Source organism: Podarcis muralis, chromosome 2, assembly GCF_964188315.1.
Source record: "Podarcis muralis chromosome 2, rPodMur119.hap1.1, whole genome shotgun sequence".
In the NCBI taxonomy this organism is placed as follows: domain Eukaryota; kingdom Metazoa; phylum Chordata; class Lepidosauria; order Squamata; family Lacertidae; genus Podarcis; species Podarcis muralis.
In genome coordinates this window covers 29,241,374-29,268,290 of record NC_135656.1, presented here as the reverse complement: position 1 = coordinate 29,268,290, position 26,917 = coordinate 29,241,374, and the positions used below count along the sequence as shown (strand labels likewise).

General features: G+C 42.5%; 1 protein-coding gene across 4 annotated transcripts in view; it reads left to right on the top strand.

Annotated features, from left to right (window-relative positions):
- Positions 1–26,917, top strand: part of RPTOR (regulatory associated protein of MTOR complex 1) — a 314,753-nt gene that overhangs the window by 260,393 nt on the left and 27,443 nt on the right. For all 4 annotated transcript variants that reach the window (XM_077924087.1, XM_028714738.2, XM_077924086.1 and 1 more), the window contains 4 exons: positions 13,560–13,665; positions 17,198–17,312; positions 17,653–17,777; positions 20,811–20,915. In XM_077924087.1, the coding sequence (XP_077780213.1) occupies positions 13,560–13,665; positions 17,198–17,312; positions 17,653–17,777; positions 20,811–20,915 (451 nt within the window). The remainder of the gene's footprint in view (positions 1–13,559; positions 13,666–17,197; positions 17,313–17,652; positions 17,778–20,810; positions 20,916–26,917) is intronic.

Here is a 26,917-nt window from a genome sequence, read left to right as displayed (position 1 = left end):
GTAAGCTACAATTTAGGGGCTCAGATTATGAGGGGCCTCTAAATACAAAACACACATACAAACCCCACCCCAAAGATTTCTAAGGTTTTTATGATCTGTTAAAACACACAGGAGAACATACATTTTTGTTCTGATGTGACAATAATATATTTAGTACCATATTTATCATACTGTGATTATAAATCAACTCTCATTGGGTGACATCCATGGCTTTGCTCTCAAAAAAAAAATCATGAAAGAAAGTGGTTTACATTTTGTGTTATGTGCAGAACACACACAGTAGATGCTGTGTGGACTCTTCCACTTAGTAAGTGATAGACTGCATGTTTAACGGCTCTTGTGCTGCTCTACATTTTAAAAAAATCCTATGTGCTAAGAGGGTACATTATATAGAAACAGGAATACTGCAAGATAGTTTGTTAGTTTTTAATTGCATCCTCACTTATGTACCAGTATAAATTCAAATATAAAAGTGTATTATTTCATTGTCTTTTCTGTTAGAATAGTACACATTTGGGCTCTCTTGATCATGACATAGTTTAGGGCCTCCGTCTTAGCCCTGTAGTGCCACTTGTTGCAAAAAGGTATAATGGGCCATATTGGGTGGTAGCAAGAACCTATATGCGGATCAACAAGATTGCAGGCTCCCTTTCCACATGCACAGCACAGCATAAAGGATGGCAGATCTCTTTCCACAACCATGGGATCCCATTCTACCATACAAGTAGAAAGTAAAATGACTTGCACATCCTCTGTACCTAATGATAAGCCAAATTGTGGCTTAGTGCAAATGCACAGACTCCCAGAGAGATTGTGGCCCCTTAGCTCCTCTCTGGTTGTTTTCCTGCTGTGCTGCACAGAACTAAGCATGACATAGTGTGTTTTCCAGACCTGGACTCATGGTTTAGCTCTCCCAGTCAACCCATGAGCTATAAGCCACAGGGCAAACCTTGGTTCATGGTTAGTCTGGAGAGATATAAACCATAAACTCAAGTTCAGTAGACATGCCAAGCCATGGCTTAGCTGCAGCAGCAGAATGACCAGTGAGGAGCAAAGTGGCTGCAATCTCCTCTCTTAGGGCTCACACATTCACCATAAGCCATTGTTTTTGAAGCTGGTGATTCAGAGCTCACAGGGCCCAAAGCTGGTGGTTTGGAGCACGTATAATCTGAGGCTGGTGGTCCTGAGCCCACACAGCCTAAGGCAAAAGCTTCACATATGCTGTCCCCTGAGCCTAACCCACCAGCGGAATCTAGTCCTTTCCACACTATCACAGCTGCCCCACTGTGCAGGAAGCACACTAGGCAGGAGGCCACAGAATTCACGGAAAATGTAAGCCAAATTTACCATCAAGTATGCATTCAATGGGACACGGGTGGCGCTGTGGGTTAAACTACAGAGCTGAAGACTTGCTGATCAGAAGGTCGGTGGTTCGAATCCCTGCAATGGGGTGAGCTCCTGTTGCTCGGTCCCTGCTCCTGCCAACCTAGCAGTTTGAAAGCGCGTCAAAGTGCAAGTAGATAAATAGGTACCGCTCCGGTGGGAAGGTAAACGGTGTTTCCGTGCGCTGCTCTGGTTCGCCAGAAGTGGCTTCGTCATGCTGGCCACATGACCCAGAAGCTGTACGCTGGCTCCCTCGGCCAATAAAGCGAGATGAGCATTGCAATCCCAGAGTCAGCCACGACTGGACCTAATGGTCAGGGGTCCCTTTACCTTTATGCATTCAATAGAGAGCTGCAGCTAATCCTGGTACCATGCGTATGGGAAAGACAACAAGGCAGTTTGGCTCCTTGTGCTTGCCAGCTTCCAGGTGGATTGATGGGGGTGGGGGGTTGGAAAGGAGATGAGCTGGAAGGGACCGTTTCCCTTTTATAATCAGCAGAAAATGCCAAGGAGGACAGCGAGGAGTAAGAGGACACCAGGACAGAAAGAGATTGCAAGGAAGGAAATGTCACAGCAGCATCAGAGAAGGTGTAAAAGTGATAGATGGCTTGCAGGAGGGAGGGTAGGCAAGCCCCTGTGATGAACTGGCCTGTAAACAAGTCATTTGGAGGCAGTGTTCTCCAGCCATCTTTGATGGCCCACCAAGTAGGAAACAAAGTAAAAAATGAAGAAAACCTCATGAAAAAGAGCCCAGCTATTGCACAGTGCAAGTCATTCAGTCTGCTTTCTGGACCTCGAGAATGAGGGCTCTAGTCCCATTCAGCCATGGACCTTGGATGACAACCTTTCAGCCCGTATTTCCATTAGTAAAAACAGGAATAATAGCAGCCTGCCTCACAGAATATGAATGAGAGGTGGGTTGTATGCCAAACAATGCTATATAAATTATGTATAATAATGACACCAAAATCATCACAATGGTACAGGGAAGGACAGCTTCTAAGCAGCTGTCTGCATACTTGCTGCAAACAGCTGTGTTTTCTGTATCTTTCCTTGCTAATTACTACAGAGGTTTGTGTTCAAAGAAAAACTTGCTCCCTCCCCTCTCATCATGCTTCTATTCATCTCCACAGTAAAGAGGCAGTGCTGAATTCATGATTCTGGAATTACATTTAATACCGTGAGCAAGCTAATGCTATGCCTCTGTTACCGAAAATGCCAAACCTTCATTGTGCATTTTGCACATTATATCTAACCTACACACAAGCAAGGTGAAGTGGGAAGGCTGAAGAAGAGAGCTGGGTTGGGCTGGGTTCAAGATTTGAACACAAGAATGTAGGCCAAATACAGCACAATCTTTCAGCTCACATGCTATGTTGAGCAACGTTATGTTCATATTTTATTTGTGTGCCATGAGGGTTAACAAACAATTTTTCTCTGATCCAGATACCACTTGAGCTTCCTGGGAGAGTTGCAGTGATTAAGTATTCTGCCTGTCTGTTGTCCCAGAGGGACATCAACAACAAACTTTTTTAAAAAATGCCAGTTTTTGCTTGCTGTGTAATTAAAGCCTCTGCTTTTCAACAGCAAGGGCAGAACTGTTGGTGTCTCACTCTCTTTGCTGTTTCTAGCTATATTAATGTTGAAGCAACACTGGAAGATTTTGCCTTAAGTAAAAGCTTTCTAATCCAGGAGGGAGGTCAGCAAGTCACATAATCTTCTTGGACCAAGAGTTGACCTTGCTTCATTCCATGCATCTTTGGGGTTTCCATTTGTCACCAGGCTGTTTATCTACAATCTGAATTCATTGGTATCCATATGTCTTGAGAGAGAATGGAAGAGTGTGCCATTGGAGTCAAACTGTTAGAGAGTTACAGTGCTTGCTGTGGCTGTAGAGAACAACACAGAGTTGGTCTACCAATGGGCCTGGTGCCTGAAGCCAATTCCCCATAGAATTGGGGGTCCTGCCGTCTTTCATCTGTGGACATTACCAATCTAGTGTAGACATCACTGAGACAGAAGTGTGAACATGCTGGGAAGGTAACCTTGGAACAACACATCTTTGAGACTGTCCTGCCATGTGGTACCCCTGGTTCTTCCTGATACAGCGCATGTGGAAAGCATCAGTGGAAAAGGTTGCTGGTTATGGTGGGGCCCAGTTAAACAAAATTGTCTACCACCTCAAGCCTGGGGTCAGAAATGCTGGTGCATGGTGTGCTAGCAAGACCCTGACCCAAGATGTCAGGCCGATGGTCAGGCCAAACTCCATGCAGGCTTGGAAAAACATTTGATGAGTCTCTGCAGAGCTTCCTCAAGTCTTTGTCATCTGCAAACAACATCTCTCTGATAAGAACCCGCCACACTTTTGACTTGATGTGGAGACATGCCACATTGAACAGACCCCCCTCCCCATCTTCTGTCAAGCTGAAGGCATAGAAGAGCAACAGAGGGAAGAACATGCCAAAGAGAGTTGGGGCAAGAACACAGCCCTCCTTCACACTGCTCTTTAAAGGGAAGGTGTCTGAGGATGAAGCATCATACTGGATTGTGCCACATATGTTCTCATGGAAGGACATGGCCATTTTGTGGAGCCTAGATGGCATCCTATCTTGTTGAGCAGTGTGAAGAGTACTTTTCAGCTGACAAGGTCAAAGCCCTTCATCAGGTCTATACAATCTGAATTAGAACTCAGGAAACTCAAGGGCTGGTATTCTTTGGCCTCATTTTAAAATCACAAGAACATAAAAAGCAACCTTCTCACCCCCATAATAACATATCCTCATGCATCACAGATGCATTTATAGAACAAAACTAAGGAGACATGCTGAAGGTTCTCATGAATTAGACTAGGCAATTGAATTTGAATTGTGAACATCCATCCAAAGCAGCACAAGTTTCTGGATGTAATGTTCTTAGTTAGAGGTTGTGTTCATAGCGATGAGTTGCCAGAAATTCATGCCAATTCATACTGGCATTACAACTTCCTGTGTTGCACCTGTGTGTGTATGTGTGTGTACACATGTATATCTTCTAAAATTACTCTGCTACAGTATTTTATGCAGTCTGTCAGCTGAAGAGGGAGCAGAAATAAATGTCTCCCTATAGGCAGTACAATAGGTTTCTTGCATGCTGGGTAATGTAAAAAGGCTGAAATATGTCTTGCAATGAATTCATATAACTTTGCTTGCAAGAAGCAGGCACATTCATCGCATTAGATAGGCAAGACTACAGTTATTAAAATAAGAATTATGTATGTACTTTGAGTTGTCAGGGGGTGGTATTAACTGGTCTGCTGAACGCGCCCCCCTCCCCAGTGCTTTGAGAACCACTTGAATAGGCAGATTCATGGAGGATGAGTCTTATAAATGGATGACTATATAGAACCTCCAGGTTCAAGATAAGCTTCCCCCTAAATTTCTGTGGAGCCACAAATCGGCAAAGGCTGTTGGTTCATGTCCGCAATCAGTGACTGCGGTCTTGGGTTCAAAAGTGTTAATGTGCAGCAGTGTAAGGCACTGAACAGCCACTGCTGCTGCTCCAGAAAATGCTTACTAAAAAACGAACAAACAGAGGAGGGCATAATAAGATATAACAAGTGGCAGCGAACAACTAAACAAAATATTGCTGTGCATTTTGAATAGTGCTGTACTTTATAGGCTCGGGGTTGAGAGAGCTTTTTTTCCCCAAGCTAGCCCTGAAATTTCATATACAGTTGTATGGTGGGTGTTGTGTGAGTGTGAAGCCCTCAATTTTCATGCTTCAACACACCAAATCCCAGAGCTGTGTAGTATGATATGTACAGAAGGGTTCAGTAAAGAGGGGTGGGGTGGGGATATGTACCTGAGGGCCTCTGTTGGCTGATCCCATTTTCAGTCCTCTATTCCAGCTTCTTCTCATTCTTTTCATTACAGTAACCTACCTTATGGTAGTGAGCACACATAGCTCTTGCTGGGCTTTCTGGGGGAGAAATACTGTATTTTTTGCTCTATAAGACTCACTTTTCCCCTCCTAAAAAGTAAGGGGAGATGTGTGTGCGTCTTATGGAGTGAATGCAGGCTGTGCAGCTATCCCAGAAGCCAGAACAGCAAGAGGGATTGCTGGTTTCACTGCGCAGCGATCCCTCTTGCTGTTCTGGCTTCTGAGATTCAGAATATTTTTTTCCTTGTTTCCCTCCTCCAAAAACTAGGTGCGTCTTGTGGTCTGGTGCGTCTTATAGAGCGAAAAATACGGTATTTTGTGAAGTAACAAAGACGCGGACACCCAACAGACCTGTGTGCGCTTAGTGCCTCCAGGAGGCCCAGAATGGACATGTGAACAATCCATGTATTTCTCCAAAACCAGCATTTATAAGCACCAGCCAAAATATCATGAACCAGTGAGCTAAGTTTTAGTTCTAGCTCTTCATCTGGCTAGGTGGTATCCAAATGGGAGGTGGGGGCAAGGGAAACAAGATTTAAAAGTACAAAAATTAGACTGCATGTTTTAATCACGTGATCAGCATTTCATTTCTATTCCAAGATTGAAATTACAGACTGAATTAGTTTCTGCTAGGTGCTGCAGGTATCAGGTTACACCTGGGTTTTGGAATAAAGAAACAATGGCTGACACCCCCCCCCTTTTTTTTTTAAGAACATAAAACCTGTTACTGAGATCTCTGTCAATATTTTTTCTGTATACCCAAGAGCCCTACTGGTCATCAAAGCAAAACACTAACTGGCTCTATATTCAAGCAATTTTTTTTCTTAATCACAACATGTTTTATAGGTGGATTTGCAGTTCCCCAGTTTTTTTGTTTTTTTAATTGAACCACCAAGAGAATTTGCCAGGTAATAAAACATTTGGTACTTCATCAACTACAGCACAAATGCAATTAATTTTCTCTTGATACCCATAGCTACACAGGCATTGAAACATTTGGAAATGTTACTACTTTAATTACTAATTAGCTTCAAGCTGTTGGTCCAACTACTTTGGCCAAACTGACTTTTATGTGCTTGTTTCCAAGTCTAGAGAACAGTACGTAGATGTTTTAAAAATAAAAGAATTAGGATAATGCTATCTTTATTTTACCATTCAGAGTGGGTAATATATTAACTCCCAATGATTATTAAAAACATTTATCTACTTTCTGAGAATAGCTGTTCGCCAGAGTGGTGCCTTATTAATCTAATAAATCACTCCAGATGGCCAATCAAAATGCATCATTCTGTGCACACAGGGTGTGTGTTTTTAGTGTGAGTACTTCAGTTTGTTGTTTTTTTAAGTAGAAGTTTAAGAATATTTGGAGTGCTTTGAATAATTACTTGTTGCTGAATGGAGAACTACAACACAGTTTTAGAGAGAGATTTGTCCAGCAATAACTATTTACTACCATAGATATGAGGCACATTCCAGCAAGAATTTTCCTTCCACAAGCTCCACTGGAAATAGATGTCCCATTTCTTTCATCAGGGTTTACAGGAATATATATATACAAAAGGATTTTGGGTAGTAAGAGAATTTTATCCATATTTTAAAATTACTGTGATCCTATATAACGTGTTCATTTTTACCTCATATTCCCTATCACCACTAATATTGAAGAGTTATAGCATTTCCCCCGGAACTGAATTTTGCTGAGATGTTTGAAATAAAACAGGTGGATTGATATCTCACAGATCATACTCATAGGGCTGCCCCATCATTTGACTTGCTTTATTGGAAATAGAATTTGGTCTGCAGTCTGCTCCTATGCAGTGTGCCCCATCTGTTCTGTGGGGATTACTCCCAGGTAAGTGTACTTAGGATTGCCACCTTAGAAACCTGCAGCCAACAATGTGGCTGATTTTAAATACCCATGTACACAAATAGCCCAAATCAAGGGTGAATCTGTTCCTCACACTGTCTCTGCCCATCTTTCCCTCCCCTGCACAATCTTCACCCTCAACCATCTCCTTTCTTTGCCCTTCCACCCCCACCCCCACAATCTCTCATGAGTCCACTCACGACTTCTCCACTCTACTGTCCATCTCTCTTCTTCTCTCCTACCACACAATTGCTCATCCCCACTTTCTTGCTTTCTCTCACACACAAAGGCAGGTCTTGTTCATGACAAGACCTCACGATCAATATAAGCATACCAGCACAAAGGTTTGGCTCTAATTCAGGAAACATTAGAAAATGCTTATCCAATTTTGGGAAGGTGTATTAGCAGTTTTTACACAATACTGGTGAACAATAGTCCATCACTCTTTCACCATCCATTGCTCCCCGCCCCATAACTCTTCATCCCCCAAACTGCTTTTCTCCTAGGAGGAGTTCTAGACCTGTGCTTCCAGTGGAAAAACCTGTGACTCTTTTTAGAATCATAGAACTGTAGAGTTGGAAGAGACCCTGAGGGTCATCTAGTCATCTAGTCCAGGAATCTCAACTAGATCTTACATGACATTTGGCCATTCAACTTCTGCTTAAAAACCTCTAGAATCCAGTGTTAAAGATCCCATCCAAGGGATGAGGGATGTGCAGTATACCTTTATGCTTGCTTCTTTCTCTACCTACCACTATCTTTTGCATTTTGCTCATGTTGCATAAAAAGTCGATTTGGGAGCCTGTTAACAGAGGTTTCATGCTTTATCCTACAGGGTGTTCTTCACCAAAGATAGTAAAAAAAAAAATCCTAACCCTACACTGAACAATAATTAGTGTCTATGAAACAAAAGCTAGCACTGCACATATCCAAGGAGCAAAATTGGTATATGCCATCAGTTGCAGCTGTGCTGTTTTCCTGGTTATTCCATAGTTCATCTAGCTGAGCTTGACATCCTTACAATCTATATAGTTCTCTAGAGTTATGTGGAATAGTCTCCTGAAAATGCTGTACGTGGCACATTCAGGAGTAAAGAATCTTGTTTTGTTCCTGCTGCCTTCTGAGAATTTCAGCTGCCTGCATTTAAACACACACACCATGAAATGTGAACTAAATGTAGATAGGAGAGAGAGCCTAGATCCTTATGCCAAGACTCTGCTAGGAAACACATGCAGCAGGCAGGGTGACCGAGTAGATGCTCTTGTGAGGAATACATGCAAAAGGGGCGGCAAGTACACCTAATTTCTGTAAGGTTTGGTGTGGAAGGGAACATTCTTTCCCTGAGAAATAGGCATTATGCTTCTATGCACTGACTGGTGGCATTACAAATCATTGGCATCAGTCAGTGTTTGATTTATGGAAAAGCAGAACAAGGTTTGTTTCAGAAAAGAGTGTAGTGCTTTAGCTGGTAGTGCTTTAACTGATATTTAATAGCAATGCTCAGGTAATCATAGATCCAGCCCCACTCCCACCTCAAGAGTTCTGAAAACGTTTAAAGTCGGGGAAGTGCAGTATTGGTGTTGCCCCTGTGTCTGACTGCAACTTTTAGGATCTTTTATGTTTAATGCAGACAACATATGAACAAAAATATACACTCTCACCCTAGCCTCAATAGCCACAGGTTGCCACCTCAGCTCCACAGTGGCTCTGGCTCTGTTCAACTGATGGAGGATTTAGCCCCTTAGGAAACTGTTTCATCACTGTGAAACCAGCAGAGATCTCCCTATAACATTATTTATTGCTGCAAGGAGAAAATCCATCCTCTGTCCTTATTTCCACAACCCCTTGCTGACTGTTTCCATCTTGATATGGATAAAGCGGAGAACAACTTCATTGGCTTTCACATGGCACTGCTCAGTGGGATACTTCTGAATTGTAATTGGTTTCTGTCTGAGTGGAAGCCAAGAGGTGTTAGAAATCTGTAGTGTGTCATGATCCTAATCATGTAACACTATTCCATACACCCACACACCTCTGGGAGACCCACATAGAAGTGAATAGAACAGAACAGAAGCTTGTCTTTTGTTTACTATAGAAAGTCTTTTCTAAAGTAAAAAAAAAAATGACTGCAAGGAGAGAACAAACATAGTGTGAGAATAGGCCTGCTGGATTGAGCCAATGGTTCATCTAGTCTATCATCCTCCATCTGGGAAGCCCACAAGTATGGCATGAGCGCAACAGCCATCCTCCACTTATTGCCCCCCAACAGCAAAAACTGGTTTACACTTCCTTTACTGCCTCGGAAGGTAGAGATCGCAGTAGATTTCATTACTAATGGCTATTAATAGTCCTAACACTCAATAAATTTGTCCTGTCTTTTTAAAGCCATCTGTTGTTGTTGTTTAGTCGAGTCCGACTCTTTGTGACCCCATGGACCAGAGCACGCCAGGCACTCTGTCTTCCACTGCCTCCCGCAGTTTGGTCAAACTCATGCTGGTAGCTTCGAGAACACTGTCCAACCATCTCGTCCTCTGCCGTCCCCTTCTTCTTGTGCCCTCAATCTTTCCCAACATCAGGGTTTTTTCCAGGGAGTCTTCTCTTCTCATGAGGTGGCCAAAGTATTGGAGCCTCAGCTTCAGGATCTGTCCTTCCAGTGAGCACTCAGGGCTGATTTCCTTCAGAATGGATAGGTTTGATCTTCTTGCAGTCCATGGGACTCTCAAGAGTCTCCTCCAGCACCATAATTCAAAAGCATCAATTCTTCGGCGATCAGCCTCTTTATGGTCCAGCTCTCACTTCCATACATCACTACTAGTATGTATAGAAGTATGTATACTAAGTATGTATGGAAGTATGTATACTAGTATGTATACTAAGCCATGGCGAAGGGGCTTGAATAACTCAGAGAAGCTATGAGCTATGCTGTGCAGGGCCACCCAAGATGGACAGGTCATAGTGGAGAGTTTTGACCAAACGTGATCCACCTGGAGCAGGAACCGGCAAGCCACTCCAGTATCCCTGCCAAGAAAACTCCATGGACAAAGACAACAGGCATATAAAGCCATCTAAGCCATTATGAATTGCATGGTGTGAAGGTGCTTTCTTTTGTTTATCTTTAATCTTGTGCCTGTCAGTTTCATCGGATGACCTCTAATTTGAAGTGTTATGAGAGAGGAAGTATCATTCATTCCACTTCCTCTACACTATGCATAATTTTATAAGACTCCATCCTGCCCCACCTTTGTAACCCAGTCACCTAAGCTGAAAAAATGCAAATACTCTAGCGAGTCCTTATTTCTGGGAAAGGAATTAATGTTATTCCTAAATCACTTATTTCGGATCACACTCTTAATCCCTTGCTGATAATTGGCCACTAATTGAGACATTTGCACATGTACTGACCTCAGGTTGCTCCCATTTGTGTGTAGATGGTTTATTCCATTCCCCTCCCGAGTTGCTAGAACCAAGTACTGCCTTGGTTTTAGCAACATCATTCACTAGCAGGACCAGCCTACCCATGAAGCAGGGTAAAGCAACCGTCTCAGGTGGCAGGAGCCATAGAGGCAGCAGATATTCATGTAGATCTTCCTTCCATCCTTGTTCCTGATGCAGATCTTCACTCACCCTTCTCCCCTGGTGGGGATAGGGGCACCATTTTGTGGTTAGCCTCGGGTGCCAAAATGTTGTGGGTCAGTCCTGTTCATCAGTGCATTCCACTACAGCTCACCAGAGTATGAGGCCAAAAATACTGAGTTGTGCCCAATGAAGCTGTCCTGTTCTGCTAGTGCAGCAGAACTTCTCCCTCTACATACCCTCCTGTGCCTCTCCCAAATCTGCCCTAGAAAGTTGAGGAACCGCCAGAATAGATATGGGGGATGCACAGGGAGGGGGGGTTAAGAGAGGAGAAGTTTCATTGCAAAGTGACAAAATATATCAGCTTGCTCTAGTACATTGCACAGTATGGAAGCTTGTGATCAGGAAGCTAATGCCCTGGTCCTCATCTGGTTTCCGGCATAAATTGCTCTAAATTCCTTGCAGTAAAGGAACAACTTCATTGGATGCAACCTATTTTCTGTTTATGTATGTGATACTTCCTCATATGACTACATAGAGAAAACCATGTAGCTCTTCCTTTCCATAATTTGGCATGGTAGAGCAGATAAGGTGAAACAAATGAACATACGAACATATTTGGCATCGTAGGCCAACGCAACAAATGTGCTGAAGGCACTTAGGTGCAGCCAGCTTCCGATATGGACAGACTAACTCCATGGGAGCTGTTACACAGGGAAGAAGCTTTTCCTAATCCATACCTACAAAAGCCATGCTAGATGCCAACTGGTAATGTTTAGATTCTGTACATGCCCCTTGTCTTCTTTTCTTGATACAGAGTCCTTTAAGATCTTCTTCCAATTTATTCCTTTGAAATGACATTTTTATCAAAGGATATCTCTCCACTTGAAAATACTTCAATGTATTTTATCTTGGGTTTGCTTATTGCTGTACATTGCTGTTCATTTCTCATGTTCCGTCTAACAAACCTTGGATTGTTGCCAAAGAAAACTACTGGGGAGAGTGAGGGAGAATTGTTATTTTTTAAATAATAAAATAAATGCTGTCTATCTTTGTAATCTTGTTGTGATTTGTTTCCAGAGGATGGGCTGCTGTGAATCCTTTTTGCATGGCAATATGATTTGGCATACTTCTTTTCTGGACTGATAGGGACTAAGTGTGCCCTTTCAGTCTTTATTGATATGTCTTTCTTTCTGTTGTGAACTGGGAGGTTCTGATAACCAGTCTAAGAGAACCAGTGTGGTGTAGTGGTTAAGAGCGGTAGATTCGTAATCTGGGGAACCGGGTTCGTGTCCCCGCTCCTCCACATGCAGCTGCTGGGTGACCTTGGGCCAGTCACACTTCTCTGAAGTCTCTCAGCCTCACTCACCTCACAGAGTGTTTGTTGTGGGGGAGGAAGGGAAAGGAGATTGTTAGCCGCTTTGAGACTCCTTTGGGTAGTGATAAAGCGGGATATCAAATCCAAACTCTTCTTCTTCTAAAAGAAATGTTCTTCCTTGGATTCCTATTGGTCTAGAACAAATTTAACAGCTATCACGCCTCTTTTCTCAGTGGTAACCAATGCCTGGTATCTCAGGCTACAGTACCAACTGATTAGCAGCACTGTTTTATATCAGCAGAGTCTTCATCATGGCATGAATAATAATTTCAAAGGATGTCGTCAAGAAAGCAAAACACCTGAGCTGAGTGAGTGCTTGGTTTGAAAACTGCAGGCCTGGCTCTGAAAATCCAAAGTGCACCTTTCTCTGCACAGAAAGCCAACTCACGTTTGACATTTAATATGTATGTTTTCATGCCGTTACACTTCTGCCTAATTGTTTTCAGCAGCCATTCCCAAAATATGAGCAGCATCAACTTCTTGCAATTGAGTGTGCTTGCTTCCTTAAATAACAGGGCAGAATCTTTACTATCCCCTAGCTGCTCAGGCCCTCGACAGGAAGAAGTACAGAATCTCCACATGTTGTCTCCAATTTTGAATTATACCTTCTGTGTTTACACTTCCCTGCCACATACTTTATGGAGCCTTTTATTCATAAGGAATTATGCAGAAGTTGCACTCCTTCCATCTAAACAGAAGAAAGCCTTGGAGACAAGTGTAAAAATGGTCCTGTACTAGGGATGAGCTTGCGGGTTCGTAACAGCAGCCACAAGATTCAAATATATCTGCTGTGACAAGCCATTTATATGAGCTTCATAAATTTACGTTGCTGTTTAAGAAAATGGGATATTCATTTGCTTTCTGTGAGAACTTGTAGCCTGAATGAGACAAGACAAAAACAAATAGACCTTTACAAAAGAGTGAGTAAAGAATAGGTTTTGGAATATTTGTCAAATAACGGATACGGTTTATCAGCCATAGGCTTAAAATGTGCATTTTAAAATAAATGTCCCGAGTGAGAGGATTTCAGTGCCAATATTATTTTTGCAATTGATCTATGTATACATCTGCATTCAGGCAGTGCATTCCAGTTGAATTCCCTGTCGTTTCTCAATGAAAAATTATCTGCATTAGATTTCTTGAAAATATTGCCTGTGTAGACATTTTATCATATTTATTTTAATTGGTTAAAAGAAACAACTGAGGCTTTGATCACTTGACAGCCCTGGGGCCCAGTGGTGGATGATGTGCAGTTCAGAAGGTAATGAAGTGTATAAGAACAGAAAAACCTCATCTGCCCCTTGCTGGTTTTGGTCAGATTGCATTGGCTGAAGGGTCCCTGTTCTGGTTGAAATTAGCAGGCATTTGGAATCGCAAGAAGCCTTTTTTTGCCATTCTCCTGTTGTATTCATTATTATTATTATTATTATTTATTGGCAGATTCCAGAAGAACATGATTTGGAGAGCCAGGTCCGCAAAGAAAGGGAGTGGCGGTTTCTGCGCAATGCCAGAGTCCGAAAGCAGGCACAGAAAATCATCCAAAAAGGTGGTCAACTTTTTCTCCCTTACCCACGCCACTTTATACATCTCCTGGCACCAAGAAGAATGCTTATCCACTCTTTACATGAGGCCATGAAGAAGAACACTGTTCATAAACCATTTGTTTGGCCAGTGTTGACCTCTTTAGCGTGAGCTTCTGCTCACAACTTCAACTTGTTTTGTTGTAATGGGATTGTTTGCTTTTGAGAGTTGGACAGCCTTTTTCTCCTTTGGGTAAAGCACATGCATGTGGAGTCAGCAGGCTGCTAGTTACAAGAGTCTGGGAGACACTCTGCTCCGATATTGCCAATATGATTTGTGGTTTTCCCACTGTTTCCTAACCCAGGAATTTAGGAGCTACACAAGGATCACTGCCATGGAATATCTGAATGAACAAGGGTGTTCTCTGCTCCTGACTGTTTCCTGACTAACCCAGGAGTTTCAGTGTACTGTTTTCCTGGGGTGGCAGGTTCTTTCCCTACAAATTGTAGCTCCTTCTTCCTATCCTTGTGTGCCTGTGTTTTAAACAGGTATTTTAGTACTTGCCTAAGTCGGCTTTTCACTACATTCATTCCACTTTGCATCACTGAGGTCTGGTTTTTAATGTGAGCCGAGAGAGAGTGACAGACAGACAGACAGACAGACAGACAGACACACACACACACACACACACACACACACAGAGGGAGAAGACTAATGTGTCTCTCTCAGCAGCAGGACACTTGCCCCTCCAACCCCATCTCCTCTTGCGTCCTGTGTACATGCTCCTTTTCACACGTATGTTGCATGGGTGCAATAGTTTAGTAGTGGTTAGAATTAATTAGCTAATTCTCCCTAACCCAGGAAATGTGCATATTGTAGCTGAGCTATTCCCCGCTGACATTCGAAGCATGTGCATATTTTGATTGTGCTCAGTAATCATTATCCCATATTAAGATCTGTGTGTAAACGTAAGTAACTAGCTAAATCTGCCCATGTAATTCTATTGCTGCTGTCTATAGGCAGTTCGAATCCCCACGACGGGGTGAGCACCCATTTGCTCGGTCTCTGCTCCTGCCAACCTAGCAGTTCAAAAGCACATCAAAGTGCAAGTAGATAAATAGGTACCACTCCAGCGGGAAGGTAAATGGCGTTTCTGTGTGCTGCTCTTATTCGCCAGAAGCGGCTTAGTCATGCTGGCCACATGACCCGGAAGCTGTATGCTGGCTCCCTCGGCCAATAAAGCAAGATGAGCACCACAGCCCCAGAGTCGGCCACGACTGGACCTAATGGTCAGGGGTCCCTTTACCTTTACCTTAAAGGTGGGATTCTGGGGGGGGGGGGTGCGTATGTGAAATATGTGCCTACCGAGGAAGCTTGCTAACACTGAATGCTAGTAGCAGAGCTTCTGGACAGTTATGCTGATCAGAAATGGCATGCCCCACCAAAAGCAAAATATTCGAGATAAAACGAATTGCTCAAAGACATTGAACATATGCTGCTGAACATAGCTAGGCTTTTCTTCCATCCGGTAGAGTTTAGATGGATGCGGCAGCTTGTTTACAAGAGATGGTGTTGCAGGCGAAATGCCAGCATTTTCACCTTCTCCAAAGAGCAGAGTCAGAGTCTGATAGGTGTCTAATACTGCTGGGGTTTCCAGCAAATTAGCTTGTGATCTGCAAGAGCCTGCTGTATCCCCATCACATTCACAAGGCACCTAAAGGGTTTCAGTATCCTTTGGTTTTATGGGGCCCCATAAATGATTGTTTATTCATATCCTGTCATGTTTCTGCAATGCTTTTTTATGTGTGGCCTCTTTTACACTTACAGCTTCTTTCCCTTCATATACATTGGACTCACGTTTCATCAGCATATATATTCAGTGCTGTACTGAAAGCGCATCTTGCTTATTTATAACTCTTTATTCATTTACGAGGCAGCAGTCAGGCTGTGGGCTTTATTGTTTAATGACAGAGGATATTTGAATTCCCTGTATCTTGCTGAAGTGGCCCCTTAATTTTGCATAGCTGTGGTTAGAATTGACATTTCTACTCTTTCTGCAGCTTGGTTGGCCAGTGAATAAGAGCAAATTTGTGCTGTTCACCTATAGTGCCATTTTCAGCGTGACTCAAGATTGCTCTCACCAGGGATGAGAAAATTTGGGGGGACTTTCCGTCTACAGATGTCAGCTGGGGAAAGATTAGTGTGAAATATTAATCTGTCGAGAGAGATGGTCTGTCTCTCACATATAGCTCAGTCCTTTGAGACCTAGTAGGCTTGAGTCAGCAGAGAAGAGAGCCTTACATTTTTATTTTAAAGGAACAATGCATACAACTCTGCAAACAGTTAAGGATGCCAGTTTCAGAATTTTATTTTGCATACTCTTAGCAGTGGTGGAAACACTGGAGAATTTTTTTGATGCTGTCCATTTTGGAAACCTGCCTCCACTTACCTGCAAAAAACATTTTGTCACAAGAATATAGTCAGATTTGCCTTACACTGGAACTCCAGAAAATGATGTTCTTGTGTGAAATTGCCATTAATATTTGGGGGCTTTGAGCCCTATTTAAGTATGAAACTTCGGCTCTTTTCATAGTTGCGCATTATATTGTAAAGGTATCTCTTTTTTCACCTGCCCATTCAGCCTTTATTGGCATAGTGCAATAAGTATTTAACAAGGCACAAACATTTTGCCTGCTTAATCCAATCTGTTCTCGTCTTAACCTCCTTAGAGCACTGCTATCAAAATCTGAAAAGATTTGTGAGATCTCCAATTTGTCAGGAATGCAATGCAATGTCAGGAGAGGCTATCAAACAGTGAAGACAACTTGGCAGTCTTCCCCTGTGCTCTCACACAGAAAATAGACATGCAATGCAGGAGGGAATCAAGTACAACAGTTGGGCACTTGCTGAGTGATGTTTTCATTTTCTGTGTGGACCGAGGACAAATAAAGATAGCCTGGACAGAAACAGGTTGGGTTCCCTCCTTTAATTTGAGGAGACCAGGCATAGCATATTTCAAGAACCTCCTTTGTAGAATACTAAATTATGTACATTCAATGTAGTCTTGAGTATCAGAATTTATTTTTTATGATTATGAATATTTATTACATTTCTACCCCGCTCTTCCTCCCAAAGGAACCCAGAGCAAACAAAAAACACACCAAAGCCCTAAAACAATACAATAAAAATAAAACATATTTATAAGCAATTTAAAATATTTTAAAACTTAAAACAATCACATATCCTCACAGCTTAATAATTTCAAAGTTGCCATGACAGTCTTTCAGCAATCAGGTACTGGGGTAAACAGGAGTGTTTTTAAGTCCCTACTGAAAGTTACTAATGAGGGAGATGCTCCTCCCGAGGGAGGGCATTCCACAAAGAGAAAACCACTAGCAGGAGAAGCCCTTCTCGTGGGTTAATGCCAATCAGGCAGCATATATTGGCAGTCCCACTGATAGGACCTCCCCTGTCAGTCTTAGGGCTCAGGGTGGCTGGCATTGTGAGAGGTCCTGATACCACTATTCATGTTGTTTTTCTCTTTCTTTTCCCCCTAGGTATTTCACGACTAGATGATCAAATCTTCCTGAACAGGAACCCTGGCATGCCGTCAGTGGTCAAGTTTCACCCATTCACCCCATGTATAGCGGTGGCTGACAAGGACAGCATCTGGTAAGGCACTGGCATTTTAAACACCCTTGAGCTGGTGCCCTGTTCTTGCTGCTAAGCAAAAGCCTCATACATGCAGTCGTCTTGTTGTGCCTGGATTTGTTACAGACCCTGCTAATAGAATTTCAGCCTTATTATTTTCTCTGCGGAAGCCGGAGGTGTAATGAAGAGACATTAATCAAAAGTTGTTAAATACTCAAAATGGGGTGGGCGGGCTGGAGGAATACATTTGATTTGGAGCCAGTGTATAGAATAACATTTTTTTTTTTTTATCCTGGGAACTTAAATCCACTTGGAACCTGAATCCAACTTACCTATTTGTTTCCCCCCCTGCCTTTCCCAGTTTTTGGGATTGGGAAAAGGGAGAAAAGCTGGACTATTTTCACAATGGGAACCCACGCTACACAAGGATCACTGCCATGGAATATCTGAATGGACAAGACTGTTCTCTGCTCCTGACTGCTACAGGTGGGTATGGCCTGATATATATTTTTAAGGGAGGGCTAAGAAAGTGTTTTTTGCCCAGTCTATGGACCTCATCTTGCATTTCAGTCACACAGAGGTGTATTGTTATACATGCTTCCTTATTTTATTCATCTGTTTTAGTAAAGGGACCACCTTTTAATAAAGGTTGTATTTTTTTGAACCAAGAGTGAAAACTTCCGTAGCCTTTTATTTTGCACTGTCTTCAGTGCATCCTGCCAACAAACTTATTGAGTCACTCACAAAACTCTTCAAGCACACTGGAGCTTCTCTGTTTGAGAATCTTCCTGTGAGCTGTCTCTCACCATGTCTGTTGCCCTCACCTTCATTTCACCCCAAGTTCAGAAAATGCTTTGGGAATCAGGACAGTCTAGCACTAGCCTGTTCCCTCATACCAGTTTTTCTCATCCTGACGTCAGGAATCCTAACCATCAGTTTTAACCCCTGTGCACTTTCTTTGGCCGTCACAACTCCAGAGTAATCCTCTGCTCCATAGGACTTCAGGCCGGGTTAACAGATAAAGTAAGCTTCTCCAGAGACCATTATTCTTGCAGGGTGTGTCTTCAGGAATATTGTGCTATGTGACAATCCCTTCCAAAAGCAGCATTATTTTGTGCAGCCTATTGCCCATCATATTTTTCCTAAGCATATCATTGTTGTCCTAGTGAACAACACTAATGTTGAGTGCACAAGCAAGACTCCAGGCTCCCATGAACTGCAGTGGGAATCATACGTGTACCACATAGGCAAATGAAAAACTGTGCACCCATTCAGGGAAACATCCACCTCAGCAAAGTGTGGCCTGATTCTCTCTTCTCCCGCCCCCCCCCCATACAATACATTTGAGGGTTTGGTATGTGAAATTCATTTGGAAATTATTGTACATACTATAATTGTTTTCAGTTTTAGCCTTCTTGCTTTGAGTCTATAGCCAAGGTAATCACAAAATCTTTAAAGATAATAATCTGTATTTATTCCAGACCTATCTAAGTTTATGATACAGTTAATGAATAAAGCTTTGTCCATAACAAGCAGGAAGAAGCTAAACTACTGAGTCTATTTTCATTAACCATGTTTGAATACTGCTGCTATCACCAATTTAGAAAGACAGAGATTTAAAAAAACACACAAAAAAGCATCAAACAGCACTTCAGACAAATTTGCTTGGAAGGATAGAGTTAATCCCATTTATTTATTACAGTGACTACTGAAACAGATATATTAAGGCAAAATGTTTTGGCTTCTGCCTTCTGTGGCTCCCTTTGACTCTCATGTCGGTCAAAGGGTGCTGTAGTCGCCTTACCACCTTGACTATAGCACCCTTGATTTATATGAGAGCTGGTGAAGAAAGTGGAAGCTGAAATGTTTTGCTATAATACCTCCATTTCAGTAGTCCCTCTACAGATAGATATGGGGATGGTGGGGAGTGAGCACTGTACTATTTTTAGATTAGAGCATCTTCAATGTTCCTGTCTAGTCTCAAGTATATAAACTAATAAAACATGTGCTGCTATATACTGTTGTAGCAGCAGCAGCAGCATAAAGTGCTGTTTTCCCTGTTTCCTTAAACAGCTGGATTTTTTTTATTGCTGTAGTGTTTGACTTAATAAGGAAAATTGGGCCAACGGACTATGATACAGCTAAAGCATTACTCCCATAAACAGTGGGGGAAAATGTTTGCTGAATGACAAGAGGGAGCAACAAATAAGATGAAGGTTTGGAGAAATAAGGTGCTGCAAGCAGACTGGTCTTAAAGATTGCCATGCCAGGCTAGAATCATTCATAAGATCCTTGCTCATTTTCAGGGGGAAAAACACTAAAAGAACACTTCGAGGAAAAGAATAAAATAGAAAGCCAACAGAATCTTTATATTACATGTTCTCCAGTTTTGTCATACTGTGTGCCTCTAATTTAAAATCAAAAAGAGCTTCCTGTATGGTACTTATATGTTTTGCCCATAGGGCAAATAATGGTTTGGGAGAATTTTTCTTAGGAAAGTGTTGCATGGATAAAACTTTAACCTACCTACCTTAATGCTGCAACGCAACCTAGATCAGATCCTTTCCCCCTGCCTTTAGTGGCTACTGTTACACCAATGGAAGATCCAGTCCCCATCTCTTCTTGTAATATAACCCTCAGTGGGTGTTTCCACATGGCAGTTTATTGGAAACTCTGTGTTACTCCTGCAGGGCACATACAGTCTCATCCTCATCAAAATGCAACCCCATATTATTTTCCCCCATTTAATCCAGATTGATTGTTTCCCCCCTCCTTTTTTTAACCTATCAGAATTTCCACAGAACAGGTAAATCCAGATTAAATGGGGGAAAATGTGGGGTGGCATTTTGATGAGAGCAATTTTGTGCGGATGCTGCAGAACTGTTACATTCATGGACAGCATAGAGGACACAGTAAGATGCTATTTGCACCCAGTGATCATCCAGTTCAAAATCAAAATTGGGATAATACTAGGACCGCAGGAAGCAAAATTCCTTCCAAAATGGCTGACTTAATTACCAGTAAGGCTGTCTGGAAATACATAGTTCCAGTTACAGATGGGTAGCCGTGTTGGTCTGCCATAGTCAAAACAAAAAAAATTCCTTCCAGTAGCACCTTAAAGACCAACTAAGTTAGTTCTTGGTATGAGCTTTCGTGTGCATGCACACTTCTTCAGATACATAATCTATATTGCTGTCAAGCTAGGTTGCTGCCTGTCACTCTGAATGTGGCAGAGGATAGTGGAGCTTGGCATATTACTCCCTTAATTAAGAGGCAAACGGACTCAACAATATGATTAGAAAGTGTCAGATCAAGCTTTCCATAGTAACAATTGATCTCTCCATAAGGATGCCTGCTTCCTGTTTGGAGAACCATGGTTTAGTGGAATCTGTCTGAAGCAGCATGAATTTTCTGCTGGAGCCAAATCAGTAATGGTGATTAATTTACGGTACTGGGTAAGCCCAGCTTACCCTTCTGAGCTGAATTGCCTTATAATTTTCTTTCTGTCATTCCTTCAAGATGATGGTGCTATAAGGGTGTGGAAAAACTTTGCTGACCTGGAGAAGAATCCAGAGATGGTAACGGCCTGGCAGGGCTTGTCAGACATGCTACCAACAACACGCGGTAGGTATGACCTAGCATTCTTATCTGGATTTGAAGGGGCAAAAGTAGTTTGCCATCATTTGGAACAGGGTTAGGTAACATGGAGTGGTCTTCACTGTCTACAGTAATACCTTGTTATCAATGTTTTGGTCTTGATGGAGCCGATGAGAAATTTCTGCCCCGCGATACTTTAAAAACAAATAATAAATGTAAGATTAAGCAGAGATGCCAGATGGGGAATAGATGCAATCTTTTTCATAGTGCTGAACAGAGGAGTACAGGTGAGTTCCCTTCCTGGACTGCGCTGGAGTTTCATCACTGGAGGTCAGATCTAACTTTTTTGCTTCTAGATAGAGAATTGTTGTGTGAGGCTTTTCTAAGCACTGCCCTTCCTTGGACTCATTATTGCAGATGGTTTTCTCCTCTCACTTTGGGGTTTTACCCCAAAAACTCACCTCTTGCCACTATCCTTTTTTTGGTTTGCTTGTTCCCTTTTGCCCCAGCTCTGCATGCTTCCCATATTACCTTGCTCAGCCTGCCTTGACTTGGGCACACCGCTTGCAGTATTTCCCGCTGTTCATTGTGGAGGGAGGATGGAAGGTCAAGTGAAATGTCACATTTACAGGATGGTAGTGCAAGTAGTTTGAGTGTCCCGAACATGTTGAGAATCCAGGCAGGGTTAGGTGTCAACAAGAAACCCATCTTGTTACAAGCCCGGCTGAGAGACTGAGGTGCAGGGTTAGGTGACCAAAAAAACCCACTATGCCGGATGTGATAATGAAGGATACTTGCTCTGCTTCCAAGACACGAGGAGTCATTAATGCTCTGACAGTTCTCATTTCTGAACCTGTGCATCTCAGCACTGAAGCCTGACAACCGCTTATTTGAAAACTTCCTGTTGCTAAACCAGCACTTTGCATTCCATTTAAAATATTTGTGCTGGCATAGCCAGTAAGTGATAGTGGTTTGACACGTCAAAATAAAAATCTCTGCCCTTTGAACATTAAGGGTTTTACATTTCAGTAGCGCTGCCTACATGTTTTCCTTTAATGTCCTCTTCCTCCCTCACATTGCCCTGCTTTTCCTGCCTTCTAGCTATTCATTGGAATTCACAGACGATGCCTCACTCAGATCTTAAAACTTTGACAGACCTTCCTCTGGTTCTTTCCATGAAAAGAATATTATGGTGATTCTGTTCCTCTTCCTTTTCAGCCAGGTAGCCTGAAATTTGAGGTGCAGCTGCTGCAAACCCGAGCTTCTGTAGCGCACCATTACATGTGCACAGAACCGATCATAAAGTATGGGCAGTTAGATGTCTGCTATAAACATTGCTGTGTGAAATCCTGCCATTTACAGGAATATTGTCAATAAAAGCAGCTAAGAGATGCTTATCTTGCAGTTCTTGAACTCCCTCTGCTGCTTTGGGTGGAGAGTAGAGTACCAAAGTCAAATCTTGTTGATCTCTCCAGGTCTTGTCTTCACAGTCCCTTTACCAAGCTTTAAAGCTTACGTGATGTTCATTAAACACACATCTCACCCTAAAGCATCTTGAAAGCACATACAGTGGTACCTCGGGTTAAGTACTTAATTCGTTCCAGAGGTCCGTTCTTAACCTGAAACTGTTCTTAACCTGAAGCACCACTTTAGCTAATGGGGCCTCCTGCTGCTGCCGTGCCACCGGAGCACGATTTCTGTTCTCATCCTGAAGCAAAGTTCTGAACCCGGGGTACCATTTCTGGGTTAGCGGAGCCTGTAACCTGAAGTGTATGTAACCCGAGGTATCACTGTATTTGAGAATCAGCATAGCCAGTGTTGGATTACCCAGTAGGCAGAGGGTTGTGTGTGTGTGTGTGTGTGTGTGTGTGTGTGTGTTTTTTTCAAAACAAGCACTGAATTAATCATCGTAGGAGAAATTAGAACTTTGTTAGACTTCCTTATGTGCCACTACATGCTCTTCTCCCATTTTTCTGTTATTTTTATTGCTTATCCCCACCAAAACCAATGAATTTATCCAGAATTTGCGATCAGAAAATCTAGAAAGAAATTATCTTAACTTTAGCATACTTGTAAGGTTTGTATCACACACACACACACACACACACACACACACACACACACACACACAGTTACATTAGCAAATACTTCAAGTACAAATGCACTAAGCAAAAAGGCTAATTTAAATGGAATACATATAAAGCAGCCAACCCCATCATCCCCAATCAGTGTGGCCAAGGCTTAGGGGTGATTGGAACTGTAGTGCAAAACATGTAGAGGGCACCAGTTCGCTGGAGGCTGATATTAATGATACTGCGTCCAACGCTGGCAATAATATTTGAGAGCTGGCTTTGAATTCCAAAGAAAGTGGGATAAATCCTGTGTTACATTTTGCTTCACAAAAATAGACAAGCAAAGTCCATAACTAAATTTTGAAAATATTTGTCTGAGACACTCGTAGTCTGATAGCCAATACATTGCTTCTCTCAACAATCAATATGTTAAACTGGAAATGTAGTTTTCTAACCCGTGTAATTCCTTTGAAGTAGGTGAAGAACTTGTGGCCTTCCAGTTAATGTTGAACTTCAACTCCCATCAGCCCCTGCCAGCATGACCAATGGTTCAGGGATGATGGGAGTTGTAGTGTGGCAACATTTGCAGGGTCACAGGTTCCCTAATCCTGCTTTAAAAGGTTTAAGATAAGGTGAAAACCTGCTATCACATGGACACAACTTGATATGTGTTGCTGTACTCTGATATCCTCACTTCTGATGTTAACACCCTATAAGCCCTTTGTTATAAATTCTGAATGAGAGTGACTGTTTTTGGCTAAAACTATACTCTGTTTAGCTATCATCTCTTATCTTAAAATAATTCATTTTTATTGTTTTGAGTCACTACAAAAAAAAAAGTTTGAGGCTGAAGAGAAGTGGCATTTCATTGATTCAGTTCAATAAAATGTGTACAAGCAAATGTTGCCTTAACCCTTGGACTCCAGCAGAGGCTGGTGTGTGCAGTCAAATCCAATTGTATCCTTGGCTCTTCCTTTGAAGTGTCTGCCACTGCTGTTGTCTGTGGCTGCAGTTCAGAAGATGAGAAGACAAGAAAAACCTGCCCACGTAACAACTCCTTTTAAACAACGTTCAGGCATCATAAAAAAATAAAACGTGTAAGAGTAATGAGAGCAGAGCAAACCAACATGTTGACATAAAAAATATACCCATGAAGCATTGATTTACAGATACAGCCTAGCCTGGGTAACGGGCAGTGGTTTGTTTTTTGATAGTAAAGAACAGCTGTTCCTGATCATCCCCTTTTCACACTTTTCTATAGCATGAGCAAATGATTTCTGTAGAGAAGAGTTGCCCAGGTCCCTTGTGACTGTTGTTTCTGATTTCCACTATGGCTTGGATTTTCTCCCGGTAATTTCCTCACTGTTTCGGTGAATAAGAAACAGCACTAAGGGAGAGTGATTGTGCTTCCTTTACAGAACTATTAAATTTCTCTTTCGGTCCTTGATTTTGTTACTACCTATGCATATTGCTGTGGGAATGAGAGGGTTAGTTAAATTCACTCTGTGCAAAGGTGCAGGGTGAATTAAATGAGTCCTCTGTAGAAATGAGATTGTTGTTAGAAGTGCTGGCCTTTACTGTGGAGACTGCTGGTGCAGTTTGGCACAGGGCTGTAATCTGACTCCTGTCTCTCTGAGACCATTGTGCTTGTGGCCTCGATTTTCTGTATGGTGCTTCCTCTTCCTTCCTCTTTTTACATGCTAGTGGAACGATACCTGAATTTTAGCATCCTCTGCTGTTGGTTGTTTTTCCTCCATCTTTCTCCTCCATCTTCTAATCCTCAGTTGGTGATGTAATCATCTTGATGAAAAATGGGTCACTGACCTCACCAGGGGATTGAATGAACAGCAGGAGCAGAGGACACACTTAAAGGAGTGGGTGGACCTGACCTCTTTGTGCAAGCTTTCTCATTTGTGAAGAACAGGCTGGAGTGGATTAAGAGGGATGGAAGGAAAGGAATCTTATAAAAGTGTGTGTAATTCTCCAGCAAAACATTCATGTGCCTATATATAGGAAACCCAAAGGCTTCAGCTCTGTACTGACTACGTACTGCAACAGCAAACAGGTTTTTTTCTTAGCATTGGTTATGCCCTTTCCTGGCTCAAATCTACCAAATACATTCACTGTCCATCTAAAAGTTAAAAGGATTAGGTCTAAGAAAGACAGGAGCAAATTTCACATTATGCAAAGTCATAATATTTTGGATCATGTGAAGATTAGAACAGCTGTGTGAGCACTAGAGAATCAGGCAGGGGGTGGAGGGAACCACAGAATCTATGCACATTATTATGAGTCAGCTCCAGGTTGGTGCTGAATTGGTGTTGATATAATGACCATTTTAATGAAAGCACCCAGGCACCACCAGAAATAGTGCAGGCACAGTTCATATTGTACCACTCCGAAGGAGGTGGGGGGAAGTTGCTGAAATGAACATCCAAATAAATTCAGCACTTGGCTGTTTTGGCCAAGCAGATCTGTCATTCTGACTTGGTCTGTTCCTCATAACAAGAGATGGACCGGTACTAAGCAAGCCCCTTTATTCTCCAGGGTTTTCTTTGTGTGTGTGTGGAGTGGTTCTCTTTTAGATGGTTTTGTTTGCAGTTGAACCAGTGAGAAGGGTGACATGGGGAAACGTGAAAGATATAAAAGCAGGGCAAGCCTTGTGCAAGTTAGTGCTTCAGTAGGTTACAGTCTCAAGGTGATTCCTGAGAGGATGCTACTCCCACAGGTGTCAGTTTTGTGATTCAGACACTATTTCAAAAGTTCCTGGTTTATGTAGATTGCATGCGAGGTTTCACATGGAATAGGCAGAGTGACTTTTTTCTTTTCTTTTTTACAAAGAGGATGTTTAAGATGAGTGGTTTAACAGAAAGCATAATGCAGGCTGCTAGGTCAGACTGTAGACTGGTAGGGGAAGGACATGGCAGTTCCCATCAGCATAACCACATCCTGTGTATTACCAGTTAGAATTAGGAAGAGTGAAGAAGAGAGTTTTGGATTTGATATCCCGCTTTATCACTACCCAAAGGAGTCTCAAAGCTACTAACATTCTCCTTTCCCTTCCTCCCCCACAACAAATACTCTGTGAGGTGAGTAAGGCTGAGAGACTTCAAAAAAGTGTGACTAGCCCAAGGTCACCCAGCAGCTGCATGTGGAGGAGTGGGGAAGTGAACCTGATTCACCAGATTACGAGACTACCTCTCTTAACCACTACACCACACTGAAGAGAAAAGAAAAACAACAGCATAAGGAACATCTTTCCCTGAGGTCAGAGAGGCAGTCCATCTAGCCAAGGAGAAAAAATGTGGCATATAAATGTAAATAAATAAAGTACTCTGGCTGGTGCTCTCAGACCACCGTACAGAACAAGTGATGCCTTACAATGGAGAGAATGGGCTGTCACCTCCAACTGGTGCATCTCTGACCTCTTTGAGGGCATCCATCACCACCTGCTTTACTTCCTCCCAGTTTTGGGGCTTGTTTTAAAGGTGAGCCCATGGTGTTTGAGAGTGGCCTATGCAAGTCCTGCCCTGGAAAAGGTCAAGCAGGTTCTCTTTCTAGAGTTCCTTGGGCAAACCAAGGGCAACTAGGCTGGGCATGTGCCTAAGCTGCCTTGTCCTTAACAACTGAGCTGCTGCCGCCAACCTGCAGCTCCTCTCATTATCCAGCCTTCTTCCTGATGACTTCAAATGAATCCCCTTGTACTGCTAATTTCCCCCACTTAAACAGTTGTTTGAGCAGAGTCCTCTGTAAATTGTCCTTCCTCTCTGAATGAGTGCTCATTAGCAAATCATTGAAGTGTGCTTTGTTGCTGCCTACTGTATTGCTTCACAGCTGAGCTGGTGGCTCAGTGAGGCCTGAGCAGCACATTGCTTGGCTGTTTGGATTCACCTCTCCCCTCACAGGGTGTTGGGTTTCTTTGTGGGTTTTTCTTTGGTGAGGGGTCATTTGGAGCGC